At 46.8% G+C, this 19,200-nt stretch overlaps 1 protein-coding gene across 1 annotated transcript in view; it reads left to right on the top strand.

The window, feature by feature from the left end:
- LOC137564330 (leukotriene C4 synthase-like) overlaps nucleotides 1–5,267 on the top strand; it is a 73,253-nt gene extending 67,986 nt beyond the window's left edge. The window contains exon 6 of the mRNA XM_068278085.1: nucleotides 3,730–5,267. Coding sequence (XP_068134186.1) covers nucleotides 3,730–3,832 — 103 coding nt within the window. The 3' untranslated portion in view covers nucleotides 3,833–5,267. The remainder of the gene's footprint in view (nucleotides 1–3,729) is intronic.
- Nucleotides 5,268–19,200: the final 13,933 nt, after the last annotated feature.

The following is a 19,200-nucleotide window of genomic DNA, read 5'->3' as shown; positions in this document are numbered from 1 at the left end:
CCACCAACAGGCGCCTGTAGGCACGAGCCTACAGTGCCTTATGGTAAATCTGGCCCTGTGTGTAATAATTACTCGTGTATACATTTTAATTCATGTAAAATTATTTTTTTATTATTTGAAAAACAGCATTTGCGTTTTTTTTTTCACTTCAACATAAATTTAGTGTCCTATGCATAGCAACAGGAGACTCACCTAAGGCTTTATACTGTATTTAAAAATACTTTGCCAAAAGTAATACTTTAGTTAACATTAACCTCCCTGGCGTTCTGATTTCCCGCAGCCACACAGCTGCGAGTGTTTTTTTTAACCTAATTTTTTTTAAATCATGTAGCTAGCCTAGCGCTAACTACATGATACCCCCCTCCCTGCTGAATCCCACCCACCCTTCCGATCACCGCCGGTGATCATGCCCATCAGGAAATCCCGTTCTGAACGGGATTTCCTTCAGGGCTTCCCCCGTCGCCATGGCGACAAACGGAATGACGTCATCGACGTCGTGAGACGGAGTCCCGATCCACCCCTCAGCGCTGCCTGGCACTGATTGGCCAGGCTGCGCAGGGGTCTCGGGGGGGGGGGGGGGGGGGCTTTTACGCTTTTGGTAGCAGCGGATCAGCAGCGAGCAGTGGCAATCAGAAACAAAAATTAAAATTATTCAAATCGGCCCACCAGGGCCTGAGCGGTGCCCTGCGGCGTTACTGGACAAGCTCAGCTCGTCCAGAACGCTAAGGAGGTTTTAAGCAACGCATATGCCTTTAGAGCTGAACAGCTTCAGTTTTGCGTTCAGTTGGAGCAGACAAAGGAAATATTATTGTCGGTCAGAGTTGTTTTTTCCTGAATGGTTATCACTGAAGGCACCGACTTCCTGTTATTTGTCCCTTCATAGCTGAGCTGTACATGAGCTGCGAGCTCCCTCATTGATTTGTACTTCATTGATGTGACATTGCAGAATTACGCAGCATCACCTGCTGCAACACAGTGTGGATCAGTCAGGACCTGACAGCTCTGAGCATCCTTCTTTTATTACAGCAGAAGGAAGGGGCTTGACAAGGCAGGCTTCATCTGAATGATCAACTGCATGGATGTGCAGAGCCGCAAGTTACACAACTTGCATTCAAAACAGATGCAACAAAATGGAGGATGTTGGCTTCCAATTACAGTTTGCACGCAGCGTGTTCCATACTAGACTCTTCCACCGCCTTGAGGGAGCCTCATGGAAGAGTCCCTAACCTCTAATCAACAAAAAAACAGTGTGTGTGAACCTGGGGGCAGCTGGACATAAAATGCTTTACACATTTTTGGGGGAATAGGTGGAAATTGGCAGCGCTCCTAATCAGGCTGCACCTGAAATGAGTACCAACAGAGGCGTGCAGAGCCCCCTAGAGGCTAAATACACACCTTGTACTCAAAACAGATGCAAACTATGCACTAAACCCTAAACTCATATTAAACAGAATGCAAACTGAAATCTGAAATAACACACCGATGCAGCTAGCCATATGTAAATATACATTCTATACAGCAGGAGGAGGTGGCAGTGCTTCACAAGGCAGGCTACATCTGAATGACCAGCAATCGATGTGCTTAATTATAGGCAAATTACACAATTTGCATTCAAAACAGATGCCTCAAAAGGGAGGATGTTGGCTTCCAAGAACAGTTTGAGCTCAGACTCAGAGTATTCCGTAATAGACCACCACGTTGAGGGAGTCAAGTACAGAACACTCTAGTAGGGGACACACCCCCACGCAGCTCAGGGTTTCCTACAATGCTTCACTGCTGAATATTCAAATGATCTCTTTATGCCCCTGAAGCCAGACTTACATCCAGAACCGTTGGTGTATAGCAAGCCTATAGCTTATAACATTTACAGAGCCACATCTACCAAACATGCAGACAGCCTGTTTTGGACTATTGGTCCTCCTCAGTGCATGGCAGGCATTGATATAACGCTATGGGATGGGACTTGGACCAGGACAACAGAATACCCAAGCAGCTTGGGATGACCCAGAACCACTAGGAAAGTATAGGTGACTAAAAGGAAAGCCCTCTGTAACGATTGGTGTCAGCAATAACTGATGTCTGGTTATTGGGTGATCTGCAGTATCACCAATAATCCAGACACTATACCTGATTATGTGGTGATCTGCAGAATCACCAATAATGCAAGTATAACAAACAACAGGAGATAGAAAATGACAGTGTAGTGCTTGGTGCAACAGTAGTAACTGATAGGTTTTGGCAATACCTCACCAGAGGAGCTCATGGGAACTATCAGTTCAGGATTCCTCACCAGAGGCCAGGGCTCTCTGGTGGGGGAAGAGTAGTCAGACTAGCAAGGTCGGCAACAGAATGGCAGATACAGTACAAAAACGGAAGGCAAGAGAAGGTAGGTAAACAGGCAAAGTCAGCAGCAGGATCAGATGGGCAGAGGCACAGAATCAATAGGCAAGAGAGAGGTCAGAAGCGAGCCAGAGTCATACACAGATAATCATAAACAAGCAAGTGATAACATAGGTATCAAACAATTCCTATCTTGTGTGAAATCCCTGGTTTCCTCCCAGATCAAAGCACACCGGAACTATCTAAGGTCTGAGCGCTAACACGAAGTATTCGCAACAGTAGACAAGTTGCGAGTGATTGAGGAAGGCTTTAGGAGCGGAGGAGACCCTACTGCCACACCCACTCCTATCAGCCAATGAGGAGCGGCGTCTGTTTCCTCTGACGTCAGCCGACCGCCCATCGGCTGACGCGCCTCCTCCTCGCATAAAGGTCCTGTCTGTGCTCGCGACACTGCGACCCTATGTGCGGCTGACAGCTGAGCTCCATATTATACATGAGTTGTCCATGCAGTTCTCAGGGGTTCTGTGCAAATTGCACACCGGGGTCCACGGCTCTGAGTCTAATTTAGGGCTGGGACCCCCAGGAGCTATTTCAGCCTCACTTTGGATTTTGCTGGCTATTCCAAAAGCCCTAGGCTAATATAAGTCTATGGAGGTGATTGCACAGGAAGGATTGCAATTACCCCAAATCACAATCCAAGGTCCTGCATCCTTTTTGGAACGATTGCGTTTCAATGGAAAAGACAGGATCGCTGCAAAATCGCGGTAAAAATCGCTAGCATTAAATTCAAAAGCACATTACAATCACCAGAAAATGGTGCTAAAATTTCTACAAAAAGGGCTGGTTCACACTGGGGCACTTTTCAGCGCTTTGCTGATCGGCGGTCATAAGCAAAAGCGCTGTGTTGTGAACCAGCCCTAAGTGTATACACTGCCATACACATTAAAAGGCAATAGCAGTTGAAAAAGCTGCTGAAATCGCTAGTAAAATGCTGCAGTGTGAACGAGGCCTTAGCGATTGTGACTGCCTTTTGCAATTTCTAGTCAGCCGCAGCCCTAAATAAGGGTTGGTTCACACTGGGTGCTTTGGAAGCGTTTTGCTGATTGCCGGCGATCAGCAAAGCACTGCTGCTAATATATCCCTATAAATACATTCACACTGCAGCGTTTGCGATATTAATCAATCGCAAATGTGATGCATGCAGCGCTTTGGCGGTTGTGAGTCTCATTTTATTGAACGGGAGTCACAATCACAAATTGTGGTAAAAACACAAAATTTTGAGCCGCAAAATCGCAATTGCAATTTACACTTCAAATGTGAACCGACCCTCAGTGTTATTTTATTTGACTTGAGTTCTGCTGATCACTTATTTGCTTGTTGTCTTCCCAGGTTGGCCCCGATGTATCTCAATGCTGGAGTTCTGTGGTTTATGATTGGCCTTTCTGCATTAGGCATTCTTCACGCCCTTCTCTCCCATTACCTGGGGCTATAAATCCTCTGATGTCTTCCACTAATAGCTAGAGGCAAACGGAAGCGCAATACATGTTAATAAAGGATGATGGAAATTATTGGATGTTAAGGATTGGGCTGTTCCTCTAATACTGGCATACTCAGCACAGTACTGCTCCAGACCTAAGAGCACTGCAGTAATGATAGCTTCTGTATTCATTAAATATTATACTGTAAATTTGATGTATTTTTAAATGTAGGCCACCAGTCCACCGCTACTTAAACTCCTATCAGGCCGTAGGTTTCGAGCCATCTCCACCAAGACCTCAAGGCACAGGAACTCTTTTTTCCCCCTCTGCTGTCAACCTCTTGAACTCTCTATGCCCTCCCCTCCAGATTCCCCCCTCCCCCATCTTAAAGCCGTAGCCAAAAAACATCTGCGCTTATTGATTGATGGACAGTGTAGTGAAACACTGCTATTATGTACCTTATTGTTGTTTGCTTTTGTTTTTACTGTACTTTATTTTACTGTTTGCTGTTTTTACTGTACTTTTATTACTTACTCTCATTAATCTTTTACTCTACTCTGATCTGAGCCACACGTGTGTCAAAACCAATTCCAGGCACAATCCTGTCATGCTTGGTCGATAAAACGATTCTGATTCTAAAGTACATTTGAATCAAATCTATTGTAAAGTATAATATTAATGATTTATACATATACTGAGTATGCTATAAAAAGTATTATATATTCTATGCATTTATAACCCAACTAAACTTGAAATCGAATAAGGCAAATTCTGATAGCTACAGCAAGATCCAAAGGGATTTTAGGGTAGTTAATAAGTATACAGTACATATCCCTGAAAGGGGACTAAGTCCTATAGACACAAGATTGAAATATTTTTTATTGGCAAAAAAAAAATCTAAAAAACAAATATGTGAGGGCATATAAATACAAAATTGCCCGAGGCTCAAAATATTGTAGAGTGTATTAAATAAGGCTGGATGTAGCAAACATATATAGGACAGAGGGGAGGTATGTAGAAAGTTACCCTCCTAATGCACAAAATCCCATCTATCTACTCTATATGAGTCGGTTTATAAATGTCAATCCATCCCAAATGTCAATTCACCATAACAATATTACTCTGTGTCCAGAATAACGAAATAACTAATTTATGGCTAAATAGCCACTTGGGATAAAAGTATACTAAATATAGTGTATTTACAAAAGGACTGTTTAAGAAACAACATGTTTCGCCTAAACCAGGCTTCATCAGGGTGTAAATACAAAGTAGCGGCACACAAGTAAAATACATACATCCACCACCCACCAAACTCTTAGCAAACATTTGTCCAAACACCGCAGCAGCCCAAGTCTGGGTTATATACTCATCCTGTATTTTATGTGATATGATGTTATCACTTTTTGTATTTCGACTGTTTTTTATATCAATAAATCTATAGATGATAAACATGGTCTTAATTTACTGATTAATAAAAAGGCACTCAATCAGCCTGTTAACATGGCTGGGCAATCACCCAGGGCCCACATCTACTAAGGGCTCCCCAGCTCAGAGATTGCAGAGGCTTCAGATGGGGTTGGGGTAAAGGGGGCAACAAAGAAAGCCTTGGCAAGGGATGTAAATACCCTGATGTGGGGAAACGAATGCTTCCAAAGCCTTCTGAGGAATCCTACAGGTGTGAAATTTGAACTGGGGACAGTGGTGGAATGAGGGGACAGAGAGAGGCCTGGGAAGGCTCTGTGGGGTCCAGAGACTTCCTTTCCATAGGTGAGTATCTAACTCGTTTTTCTCTGATCTTGATTCAGGATTGCCTTCTGTATGAGCAAGACACTGTGTTTAAAGCGGACCCAAACCAAACATTTCTTTTTAATTAAAAATATTTAGTTGCACCACTCTGACACATACAAAGATAAATAAACCTATGATCATTTCAGTGCATGCTTTTCACCCTTCTCTTTCCATAACTAGGGTTATACTGAGGGCGGCCATTAGCAATTCCTCCATTGCCAGACACCACCTACTCCACCAGTTTGCCGGAAAAATTCCGGCAATTTGAAAGGAAGGGAGGGGTTCCTCCAATAAATGTAAAATATTTTATATTTGTCATCATGCAGCTGGAAAAAGGCTGCTATTTATTATTATAATTTAGTAAATAGATTTTATTTCTGAAATCTTGTATTTTTAATTTGGGTCCACTTTAACAGTCTGGTAGCAATATAGTGGTATGACACTGCCACCTGCTGGATTTTCAAGGGTAATACAGGTTTTAGACTTGGTCTCCCATTTACTTTGTTTAGAGTTGGTAAATATATGCTACTTGTCTTGGGGTTGGGAACCACAAGGAGGGCTCTTAGGGTTAGCCACCACCATGGGGGGAGGGGGGGCCATAGGGTTAGTAACGCTAAAATACCGTTTGATTGATGGAAAGATGTTATATTGGACTTCTGAAACGAAAATATATGATTAAGATTACAACTAATGTTTTATGCCCTTTAATTTATACTTTACATGTATTTTTACGGTCGATAACATGTTATTGATAGTTTCTGCTACATGTCAAATATAAACACGATTAAACATATACTATGTGTCCCTGGAATAATAGCAATCGGTAAAAATGAATTTTAAACAAATTGATAATTTGAAACGAAATGTATTTGTAAACCGATATTTTTATACTTATTGTAAAATAAGGAATTCGGCTGTACCCTGCACCTTTTCTTCCTAGCGCCTCTATTTCATGCACACATACACAGCATTTGGGGAGGGGGTGGAGGGGGCAGGGCGCTGTAAACAAGACCCTGCTGAACACTGAATAGGGTCTGTCTACAAATCTATATAAAAAAACTGTATTGGCAGGACCATATACATTTAGCATTGCCAAAGCAAAACATTAGTGTCAGCATGGGAGGGGGGTGGTAGTGGGACTATAGGCATGGGGAGGGTATGGGTGACAGTATAAGGGATATATAGTTCATAGGGGTGGGGAATGATATAAGGAGTATACAGCCCATGAGGCATCACCTGCGTTCATCAGTGGCAAATTTGCCAAACTTGGTATTCTTTAGCAAATGCCAAACATCCTGCACAGTGTTGGGCTGTAAGCAAAACCCCCACCTGTGAATGTCAAGCCCTCATACCACCCTCATGGAGTCTGACCATATGAGCAGACACATTGGGGTCAATGCATAAAAGGCTGTGCGGGGAAGAAATCTTGTCAGGAAAATACCGCTTTCGGTATTTTAGACTTTTGTGGGATAATTCATAAAAATGTTTACAGTTGCGATAGAATTTTGGGGATTTCCCGAACTAAGCTGGCGGTAACACGAGAAGCTGCCTGAGTTATTACATTTGGCTGTTCTCCGTGCAGAGACACAGTTACAATAAAAGAGGCGTCCCCAACACGGTGGCGCAGTGGTTAGCTCTCTCGCCTTGCAGCACTGGGTCCCTGGTTCGAATCCCAGCCAGGGCACTATCTGCAAAGAGTTTGTATGTTCTCTCCGTGTCTGCGTGGGTTTCCTCCGGGCACTCCGGTTTCCTCCCACATTCCAAAAACATGCGGATAAGTTAATTGGCTCCCCCTAAAATTGGCCCTAGACTACAGTACTTACACTACATAATATAGACATATGGCAATGGTAGGGATTAGATTGTGAGCTCCTTTGAGGGACAGTTAGTGACAAGACAATACATATATTTACACTGTACAGCGCTGCGTAATATGTCGGCGCTATATAAATACTAAATAATAATAATAATAATAATAACTTCCCTTTAGAAGTGCATGTTTTTTTAAACTGCCTCTGTTTGCCCTGAATCTGCGCTGAATCTGTCTATTAGTCTTTCTAAAAACAAAAGCAGGGACACCGAGAGCCCAATATAGTGTAGTAAGGAAAACAATAGGTTGGAATTGAAAAGTATATAGTGTATATAATCACAAAAGTGGGTTACCTCCTGGGTAACCACTGTACAGGCAGGTGAGGAGATTAGACCTGTCCTCACTCAGGTCAGGATTAAAAGTCGCTCTCTGTAGATCAGGAAAAAAGATGGAGGATATTGGTAATATAAGAGTGAACAGAGGCGCCAGAAGGATAAAAGGTACTAAAAAGTTTAAAATTCCTCAGGAGGTGGTGGTGGACTCGCCTCCTTGAAGTAGACAAGATACTGTCAGCTTATCAGATGCGCTTATCGTGACCTTGAGACTGTACTGCATGTACTCCTATTTGTTATTGCCTGAGGAAGCGGGAATATACCTGTGAAACGCGTTGCATGGTTGTCTGGAGTATATAAATAAACCTGTTATTGTTAAAAAGCTGACAGTATCTTGTCTACTTCAAGGAGGCGAGTCCACCACCACCTCCTGAGGAATTTTAAACTTTTTAGTACCTTTTATCCTGCTGGCACCTCTGTTTACTCTTATATTAGTATTTCTAAACAATCTATTTAATTGCCACAGCTTAGAACAACTTCAAGAAATGTTACACATGCAGGCTTTCTGATGTAAAAAACATATGAAACCAGGTACCCAAGAGGTTAAAAAACACAGCCTGGGGTATTCTGGAAAGCCTTTTTTGTTCTGCTCTCACTGCTGCTGCCTGGGAGGTCTGTCTCCATGAACTTTGCTCTTATCTGCACCCTTATTACCTCTTTGGTATTCTCAGTCCCAGTCCTGCTCTAATCTTTATAAATTGACATTTAGTGACATGTGTTGAGATAATCACCGCACAAGGCGGTAATTTACCTCACTGCTCAGGAATTTCAGCTTTTCATGCGGTAACAACTTTTATGAATTGACATTTTGCTAAGTGGTCGGTAAAGTCTGCTGTTTTGGGCATTACCGCATGCGGGAATGCTTTATGAATTGACCCCATTCACATTTGTGGCCTGCTGGAGGTCATTTTGCAGGGCTCGGGCAGTGCTCCTCCTCTTCCTCCTTGCACAAAGGCGGAGGTAGCAGTCCTGCTGCTGGGTTGTTGCCCTCCTACGGGTTTCTTCACGTCTCCTGATGTACTGGCCTGTCTCCTGGTAGCGCCTCCATGCTCTGGACACTACGCTGACAGACACAGCGAACCTTCTTGCCACAGCTCACATTGATGTGTCATCCTGGATGAGCTGCACTACCTGAGCCCCTTGTGTGGGCTTCAGACTCCGTCTCATGCTACCACTAGAGTGAAATGACAGCCGATCACAGCCGATCACTTCCCTGCCTACAGAGGACACAGCCGTGTGACCTTAGATCGCAGCGTTGTACAGGGTTATTAGACGGCAGTTTCGCCGTCTAACAGTCTCCGAGTGGCGACTGAAGGTGGAGCAGAGCTCCGCCTTCCAAGCGGAGAGGCGTGCGCATCGGCGCGCACAATCTCCTGCTAGCCCCATTCCCAGCCATTCACGTCAATCGGCGTGGAGTGGTCCTGGGGCTGCCGTCACGTTCACGCCAATTGGCGCAGAGTGGTCGGCAAGTAGTTAATTACCGACTCATTATTGGAAGCAAAACGGAATTTTGATTTTACTCGTAATTATGATTATGATCAGGTCCCAAAATGTAGTCAAAGTTACTGGAAGTCGAAATTGGCCATTATGAGCAACACTAGTGGTTAATAGCAAGGCTCCCATACATGCTACAATCAAAAGTATGTAAAGGAGAATGACATTTGTTGAAAAGGACCTTGTAGTTTTTCAAGAAAATCGATTTTGAGTACTTCAAAGAAATGTTCAGACTATGGGAAATATTTTGGAGATATTGGGCATCTCTGCAGGAACAAATTTTTGTGTCAAAAAACCCAGACAGTGGCATGGTGGAGGAGGATCTATGGCGATGGCGAAATGTTGCGCAAAAAATACTTATTTTACGCAAACGCTTTTTTTGTATGGGAGAAAAGCGTTTTACAAATGTTATTGTATTGTATTTTTAAAGATATGTCAATGGCCACCTACTTTAGCAGTTAAAGTGAACCTAAACCGAAGATTTAAAAAAAATGCACTTACTTGGGGCTTCTGCCAGCCCCCCGCAGCCGCCCTGTGCCCACGGCATCACTCAAGAATCATCCAGTCTTCTACTGCGGCTAAGTTTCAATTCAGAGTGGCTGACCAGTCGATGGCCACTGCGCTTGCGCTATATCGTACGCGTCCTCTCATGCTCCCATCACTGGAAGCATCCTTCACTTGCACAATACTAGAACATTGTGTAGTGCGCATGCGCAGGATGATACTGGTGTTGGGAGCATGATAAAGGACGCGTGGGCCAGGGCAGCACAGGCTCAATGGCCAACAACTGGCCAGTCGCTCTGACTTGAAAATTAGCTGCCCGGGGGACCAGAGGGTCTTTGAGTGATTGCGCAGGCACAGAGCGGCTGCAGGGGGCTGGTAGAAGCCCCAGGTAAGTAAAACTTTGTTTTTAATCTTCGGTTCAGATTCACTTTAATAGCAAAGCACCCATACATGCTAGGATCAGAATCAGAATCAATTTATTTCGCCAAGTAAGTTTGCCCTTACAAGGAATTTGTCTTGGCAGTTGCTTAACAAACACAAAAAAAACAATACAAGGACAGACAGTATGTGTATTACAAGTCAAGGACAGTATGTAAGTATAGTGGAAGTAAATAGTGTTCTTTTTCAGTTCTGTGCTGATTACTTTCAAGTCCTAGCAGCTCTAGCGTGGTCCTGCATTAAGCATGGCTACTGCTAGAGATGGTCTGAATGGTTCGACCGCAAACCGATTAGCGCGAACATCATAGGTTCGCGTTTGCGCTGAACTGCGAACTTTATGCGAGTTCGACCCGCCCCCTATACTACATCTTTAGGCTCAACTTTGACCCTCTACATCACAGTCAGCAGACACAGGGCAGCCAATCAGGCTACACGCCCTCCTGGAGCCCCCCCCCCCCCCCCATATAAGGCAGCTGCGTTGGCCATTATCTCACTCGGTGTGGCTGCAGTAATTAGAGAAGGGAGAGAGGTTGCTGCACAGATTAAGGAAAGCTTAGTTAGGCTCTTGCTAGGCTTGTTAGCTTGCTCGTTCCTGATACTTATTGCTAAAAAGCACCCTCAACAGCTCTTTTGAGAGCTAATGTTCTTTTGATGTGTGTTTTTTTTTTGTGTGTGTGTGGCCCACTGACACTTTCATATAGACTGCGCTATATTTCTTCAAACCTGGGTTGATTAATATTTCTTTAATTAAAGATTGTGGTAAAATGCACATTAAAACACAAGATAAAAATCTGCACTTAAAGGGAACCTTAACTGAACGGGGGTAAAGAGTTTCACTTACCTGGGGCTATTACCAGCCCCCTGCAGCAGTCCTGTGCCCTCGGAGCCACTCTGGAATCCTCCGGTCCCCCGCCATCACTTAGTTTCGTTTTTGACGACTCACCAGTCGGGCGGCCGCCATGAGTATTATTGGACGCATTGCCTACTGCAATTAGCGCTGTTGCGGACCGCAATGTGTACAAAAATACGCGTTGCCGCATTCCGTACGCGTAGATATGCGGCAACGTGTATTTTTGTATTATTCATGTGAAACTTGGTGTAATGGAGCGCACACGCAGCCCAGAGTAGATGCAGGGGACAGCGTGCTTCTGAGCCCTTAGCTATGCGCCACCAGAAGTGAAGAGACGAAGATTTATGTCCAGGTCAAGGGTCAAGAGCAAGTCGCTGGGACACCGGCATGAAACTTCCACGAACGGCAGCAGACGGAGGGGGCAGGAGGAGGTCACAGTATGTAATTTTAACCCCCTACACACTGGATCTTTATCTTTGTTCAGCTGTGGTATCCTTTAAGTGCAGATTTTTATCTTGTGTTTTAATGTGCATTTTACCACAATCTTTAATTAAAGAAATATTAATCAACCCAGGTTTGAAGAAATATAGCGCAGTCTGATATTTTTTATTTTTATATGATTTGTTGAGGAATTGGGATATCCTTGATCAGACTCAGCTGCTCACCATATTGGCGCAACACTTTGCTATTTTTCCTTACTGTATATGTAAGTGTCAGTGGGCCACACACACACAAAAAACACACATCAAAAGAACATTAGCTCTCAAAAGAGCTGTTGAGGGTGCTTTTTAGCAATAAGTATCAGCAAAGACCAAGCTAACAAGCCTAACAAGAGCCTAACTAAGCTTTCCCTAGTCTGCTGACTGTGATGTAGAGGGTCAAAGTTGAGCCTAATGATGTAGGATAAGGGGCGGGTCGAACTCGCATAAAGTTCGCGGTTCAGTGCAAACGCAAACCTATGATGTTCGCGCGAATTAGTTTGAAGGAATATAGCGCAGTCTGATATTTTTTATTTTTACTTGCACATACAGCCCTGTCAGTCGCAGGCAGCTCGCCCTTGCTAATTGCTGTACTGTGCAAGGCCCAGCACATTCATTGACTACCTTTTCACTGCACATGTGTGGGACAACTGCACATTTGTAATACCAGTCACTGCATACCTGTTCATGTTTACTGCACCTGCGTGACAGCAGCACGCAGTGTTATATACCAGTCACTGCACCTGTTCACGGATCAGCACTATCGTTGGGCTGCACACTTATTGGTGCGATCATGTTTCACTCCCAATGGTTCACATTGCAATTGCAGCAAGTGGAAAAAAGCTTTTGCAATCGCAAATGCATTTGTGATTGTGCTTGCAAGTGGAAAAGGGCTCTAAAGATCTCTCACTGGGGAGAAGTCCTATTAGTGTGCGGAGTGTGGGCAATGTTTTGTTCATAAATAACTTTTTGTCAGGTCTGAGAGATCTCACACTGGTGAGAATCCCTCTTCATGTTTTGCACAGAAATCAGAGATTGTTTTACATGGCAACTTTCATGCTGAAGGTAAGCCCTATTCATGTTCTGAGTGTGGGAAATGTGTTGGGCATAAATCACTGCTAGTTACACATGTGAGCTCTCACACTGGTTAGAAGAAGCCCTATTCATGTGCTGAGTGTGGGAAATGTCTTGCACATATATCAGCTCTTGTCACACACTGGTGAGAAGCCCTATTCATGTGCTCAGTGTGGATCCTCTCATATCTGGCAAGCAAAGATTTATGCTCAACATAAAAAAGTTTATGCTCAACATAAAAAAGTTCAGACCCTTAGGTAACTATTTATGTTTTGTTTTTTTATTGTAATTTTTTTCAAATTAAAAATTGTATTGAGTATTTTTGGGTGTGTGGAAGGTAAACAGTTACGGTAATTGTAAATGTAAAAATGTTTATTCATTTAAAAAAAAATGTATGTAGATGTAGTTTTACTATTTGGCCACAAGATGGCCACAGTCAAAAATGTTTTTTTTGCTTCCTGTAAGCGTACTTACAGGAAGTGAAGCGGGGATGTCAGTGGCATAGCTAAAAATTATGGGGCCCCATAGCAAAATTTTCATGAGGCCCTCAGATGGAGGCACTCTTGAGCAATGCCACCTGACCCTACCCTATGGATATGAGTTCATTGTGCAAATTACATTACCATGCAATGTACACTGTGTATAGTTCTTTGGCTGAGAGACACAGTCAGAGGGTGGAGAGAAACAAAGGAGAGTTAATAGTGAGCACATAAAGTACTACCTGGGCCCTCTATGCTCCAGGGCCCCATAGCAGTTGCTATGGCTGCTATGGCTATTGCTACGCCTCTGGGGGATGTGTAACAGAACAATCGCGGCTTCTTCATAGAAGCCAGCGATCGTTCTAAGGGACTTATATCAATGAATGGGAAATGCTTTCCCATTCATTGATCTCCGGGCTAATGGGCAGCCCGCGCACCTTGGCGGTTGCGGCCCTGCGAACCCCGGTGGCTCCGGGTTTTTTTTGGACGTAGCCAGGGCCGGATTTCTGAGCAGGCCACAGAGGCCGGTTCCTAGGGCGGGGAATTCTTGGGGCGATTGAGAAGTAACTTGTGTCTCACTGTCACCTCAGTTCCTTCTGTCTGTAGACGCCCGCATAGCTTTGCACATTACAGCATGTTGTGTGTATGCGTGCAGCGGGCGGCTAGGCGGAAGCCAGGGAAGTTAGCAGGATCAGCTGAGTAGAGCAGGCAGCGGCAGCATAGAGGAGTGCTGCATGGAGGTCTCACCACGCCGCTGGGGCAGTCAGAAACCCCAGGGCGCAGGCAGAGAAGAAGGAGAAGTCCTCTGTGCATAGTCAGGAAGGCAACAGCAACTTTGTGTATACACTCCCCCCTCCTTTGAGTCCCGACGGCAAAGCACGGGGGAGGAGAGAGTGCTGAAATCATCGGAACTGCACGTGGGGAGAAGCTGAAGCAGGACTCTGTACAGATAGAATAGAGATCAGGCAGCTGAAGGATCGGGTGTCTGGCTTTTAGAATAACTTCTTCTGCTGCAGACACAGTGACTTCAAGCCTGTGTGAGTACCTGATCCTGACCTCCTACCCAGGAAGCAGCATTAGCTGGTGACCCCTTTGTCCCCTCCACCCACCATAGAGGAACTACAGCTCATATAGCATGCTCCCCTGTATAGAGGCACTACAGCTTCTAGCATGCCCACCTATACAGAGGCACTACAGCTCCTAGCATGCCCCCTCTATAGAGGCACTACAGCTCCCAGCATGCCCACCTATACAGAGGCACTACAGCTCCAAGCATGCCCCCTCTATAGAGGCACTACAGCTCCCAGCATGCCCATCTATACAGAGGCACTACAGCTCCTAGCATGCCCCCTCTACAGAGGCACTACATCTCCCAGAATGTCCACCTATATAGAGGCACAACAGCTCCCAGCATGCACCTCCTCCTCATAGTACTGGGGTGTCCCCCATGTCCCCAGAGCCAGCTGGTAGACCCCTTCCCTCTATGTGTATAGTCGTCCATGATGCCCTTGCAGAGTATGCGCAGCAGAGTACCCTCATCTGTCCCTCTGACGCACTCTTCTGGGTGCCTCAGTCTTCATCCACACAGACGCCTTATCTCCATGACCCAGGTGCACGAGTAATGTATATGCCGCCAGGTCATGGAGATGAGGCATCCACAAGGATGATGCACACAGACTGAAGGAGGAGCATGCCGATTGGATAGGTGAGTGCGCCTTGCTGCAAATATTGTGCAGGGGCACCGTGGACCACTATACACATTGGGGGATGGGGTTGGCAGCCTGCTCTTGGGCCCTGGGGACACCCCAATACTATATGGAGGAGGAGAATGCTGGGAGCTGTGGTGCCTCTATGGAGAGGTGGAGCATGCTGGGAACAGTAGTGCTTCTATGGAGGGGCAAACTGGAAGCTGTGGTGCTTCTATAGGTGGGGGTGGGGGGCGCATTCTGGGAGCTGTTTGCCCTTCACCTACCTTACACCAGCCCTTCTGTCCCTTATGCCTGGTACGCACGATGAGATTTTCTGGCAGATTTCCTGTCAGATCGATTATTTCCAACATGTCCAATCTTATTTCCGATCAATGTTCCATAGAAGTAAGCGGAAAATCGATCAGAAATCATATTGGACATATTGGAAATAATCAATCTGACAGGAAATCTGCCAGAAAATCTCATTGTGTCTGCCAGGCATTAGTTCTGTCCCTCTGCATGCATACATACATCTCCTTTGGTTGACCTTACTCAGCTCTAAGGCCTGGTGCACACCAAAAACCGCTAGCAGATCCGCAAAATGCTAGCAGATTTTGAAACGCTTTTTCTTATTTTTCTGTAGCGTTTCAGCTAGCGTTTTGCGGTTTTGTGTAGCGGTTTTGGTGTAGTAGATTTCATGTATTGTTGCAGTAAAGCTGTTACTGAACAGCTACTGTAACAAAAACGCCTGGCAAACCGCTCTGAAGTGCCGTTTTTCAGAGCGGTTTGCGTTTTTCCTATACTTAACATTGAGGCAGAAACGCATCCGCAATCCAAAATCTGCAGCAGCCCGGGAGTATGCGTTTCTGCAAAACGCCTCCCGCTCTGGTGTGCACCAGCCCATTGAAATACATTACCCTAGCGGATCCGCACCCGCAAGCAGATCGCAAACCGCAGCGGAAACGCTCCGGTGTGCACTAGGCCAAACTGCCTTCTTCCATACACATGCACACACACATACACAGTTGCAGTGCTGGGTCCCTTTCTGGTCCAATAGGTTTCTTCAGTGCGCAAGCAGGACTGTGGCCAAGCGTATCTGTACTGCGCACATGCAAATAAGGTTTGCATATGCTCAGTAAAATGAAATGCTTGTGCATGGAGGAAAAAAGCAGTACACAAGTGCCTTAGTTCTACTGAGCATGTACCAGCTTTACTTGTGCATGCCCAGTATGGACACACTCGCCTACAGCCAAGCTTGAACACTGCAGAATCCTATTTGACCAGAGAGGGACCCAGTGCTGAAACGGTGGGGTGTAAGATGATTTCTACAGTAGTTTCAGTTAAAGTTTTGTGTTTGCTGGGGGGAGAAAAGTGTGTGTGTGGTTGATGAGGATGCTGCTAGGAGGGGAGGGGGGGGGGGGGGGGGAGGCGGCTGGTGACAGCGGGCCTTGGGCGGCATAAAGTAGAAATCCGGCCCTGGACGTACCTCCTACGTCCAGCATGCATATTTGGACGTAGGGGCTACGTCCTGTGGGCTAAAGTGGTTAAAGAAATTGTGGCTGCAGAGATGACCTTTATAGGCAAAATGTTTCCAACAATGGGAACATTTTTGAAAAAGAAAATCTTTTTTAATTATGCCCATTCTTCTCCTTTACATGCTCTGAAAACTTGGCCATTCTAGCATGTATGGGGGCTTTGCTGTTAACTGCTAAAGTCGGCGGCCATTAACTTTAATGTTAAAGCAGAACTGACAAAAAACAAAGAGCTTCACTTTGTGCTGCAAGGGGCTGGCAGAAGCCCCAGGTAAGTGAAACTTTTTGTTTATTTTTATCTTTAGTTCTGCTTTAAATGCAAACTTTTCACACAAAAATATACATAAAACGGTGACTGTTCGCCAGGAATTGTTCACCTGGCGAATTGTTCTGCCATCCCTAATTCTTACGTATGCTATTGGAAGTTACATACAAACATCTTCAATGACCAGCATCGACATCTGCTATTTCAATACCACCACCTTGTGGTCAAAATTCAGAATGCACTTCAGTTTCATTTCATATTGATTAACTGTGTGCCTATATGTTGTTTGTCTTTAGCCCTTAGGAGCACACAAGTCAGGGACCCAAAGGATAATGAGGCAAAGCTAAACCCGGGGCTTCTTCCGGCCCTTAGAAGTCTATCAAGTCCCACGCCAAAGTTCCGCTCTGCTCCAGGTCACTGCTGTCCCCTCTGTATGATCGTGACCTGCACATGGGTCGTGATGTTCTGCGTATATACTTGCACAGTCCAAGTCCTGTGGCTGGGAGCATGATCACAAGAGGCACAGTGCGCGCCTGCTCATATGCAGAAGACCATAACCTAGCAGCAGGTTTTACGGAGGAGACAGCGGCAGCCTGGAGCACAGCGGTACTTCTGCAGCCTGGAGCATGACGGTACTTCTGCAGCCTGGAGCAGGGTACTGCTGTGGCCTGGAGCACGGCGGTACTTCAGCAGCCTGGAGCAGGGCAGTACTTCCGTGGCTTGGAGCATGGCAGTACTTCTGCGGCCTGGAGCACAGTGGTACTTCTGTGACCTGGAGCAGGGCGGTACTTCCGCGGCCTGGAGCACTGTGGTATTCCGTGGCCTGGAGCACGGCGGCACTTCCGTGGCCTGGAGTACGGCGGTACTTCCGCAGCCTGGAGCATGGCGGTACTTCCGCGACCTGGAGCATGGCGGTACTTCCGCGACCTGGAGCCGGGTACTTCCGTGGCCTGAAGCACGGCGGTACTTCCGCAGCCTGAAGCACGGTGGTACTTCCGTGGCCTGAAGCAGGGCAGTACTTTTGTGGCCTGGAGCATGGCAGTACTTCGGCGGCCTTGAGCAGGGCAGTACTTCCGCGGCCTGGAGCCGTGCAGTATTTTTGCGGCCTGAAGCAGGGCAGTACCTTTGTGGCCTGGAGCAGGTCGGTACTTCAGCGGCCTGGAGCAGGGCAGTTCTTCTGGGGCCTGGAGCACGGCGGTACTTCTGTGACCTGGGGCAGGGCAGTACTTCTGTGGCCTGGAGCAGGGCAGTACTTCTGTGGCCTGGAGCACGGCAGTACTTTTGTGGCCTGGAGCACAGCAGTACTTCTGCGGTCTGGAGCAGGGCAGTACTTCTGTGGCCTGGAGCAGGGCAGTACCTTTGCGGCCTGGAGCATGGCAGTACTTCCGCAGCCTGGAGCAGGGCAGTACTTCTGTGGCCTGGAGCAGGGCAGTACTTCCGCAGCCTGGAGCAGGGCAGTACTTCTGCGGCCTGGAGCACGGCAGTACTTCCGCAGCCTGGAGCAGGGCAGTATTTCTGTGGCCTGGAGCAGGGCAGTACTTCTGTGGTCTGGAGCACGGCAGTACTTCTGTGGCCAGGAGCAGGGCAGTACTTCTGCGGCCTGGAGCAGGGCAGTACTTCCGTGGCCTGGAGCAGGGCAGTACTACTGCGGCCTGGAGCAGGGCAGTACTTCTGTGGTCTGGAGCACAGCAGTACCTCTGTGGCCTGGAGCAGGGCAGTACTTTTGCGGCCTGGGGCAGGGCAGTATACTTCTGTGGCCTGGAGCAGGGCAGTACCTTTGCGGCCTGGAGAAGGCCAGTATTTATGTGGCCTGGAGCAGGGCAGTACTTCTGTGGCCTGGAGCACGGCAGTACTTCTGTGGCCTGGAGCAGGGCAGCACTTCTGTGGCCCCGAGCAGGGCAGTACTTCTGTGGCCTGGAGCATGGCAGTACTTCTGTGGCCTGGAGCACGGCAGTACTTCTGTGGCCTGGAGCACGGCAGTACTTCTGTGACCTGGAGCACGGCAGCACTTCGGTGGCCTGGAGCAGGGCAGTACTTCTGTGGCCTGGAACAGGGCACTATTTATGTGGCCTGGAGCACGGCAGTACTTCTGTGGCCTGGAGCACGGCAGTACTTCTGTGGCCTGGAGCAGGGCAGTACTTCTGTGGTTTGGAGCAGGGCAGTACTTCTGCGGCCTGGAGCACCGCAGTACTTCTGTGGCCTGGAGCACGGCAGTACTTCTGTGGCCTTGAGCAGGGCAGTACTTCTGTGGCCTGGAGCAGGGCAGCACTTCTGTGGCCTGGAGCACGGCAGCACTTCTGTGGCCTGGAGCACGATAGTACTTCTGTGGCCTGGAGCACGGCAGTACTTCTGTGGCCTGGAGCACAGCAGTACTTCTATGGCCTGGAGCACGGCAGTACTTCTGTGGCCTGGAGCACGATAGTACTTCTGTGGCCTGGAGCACGGCAGTACTTCTGTGGCCTGGAGCACGGCAGTACTTCTGTGGCCTGGAGCAGGGCAGTACTTCTGTGGCCTGGAGCCCGATAGTACTTCTGTGGCCTGGAGCACGATAGTACTTCTGTGAAAACCTACTACACAGAAAGTGTACAT

Source organism: Hyperolius riggenbachi, chromosome 3 (genome assembly GCF_040937935.1).
Source record: "Hyperolius riggenbachi isolate aHypRig1 chromosome 3, aHypRig1.pri, whole genome shotgun sequence".
In the NCBI taxonomy this organism is placed as follows: Eukaryota; Metazoa; Chordata; class Amphibia; order Anura; family Hyperoliidae; genus Hyperolius; species Hyperolius riggenbachi.
The sequence above is the reverse complement of the archived record's forward strand: the minus strand, read 5'-3'. Positions and strand labels throughout refer to the sequence as shown.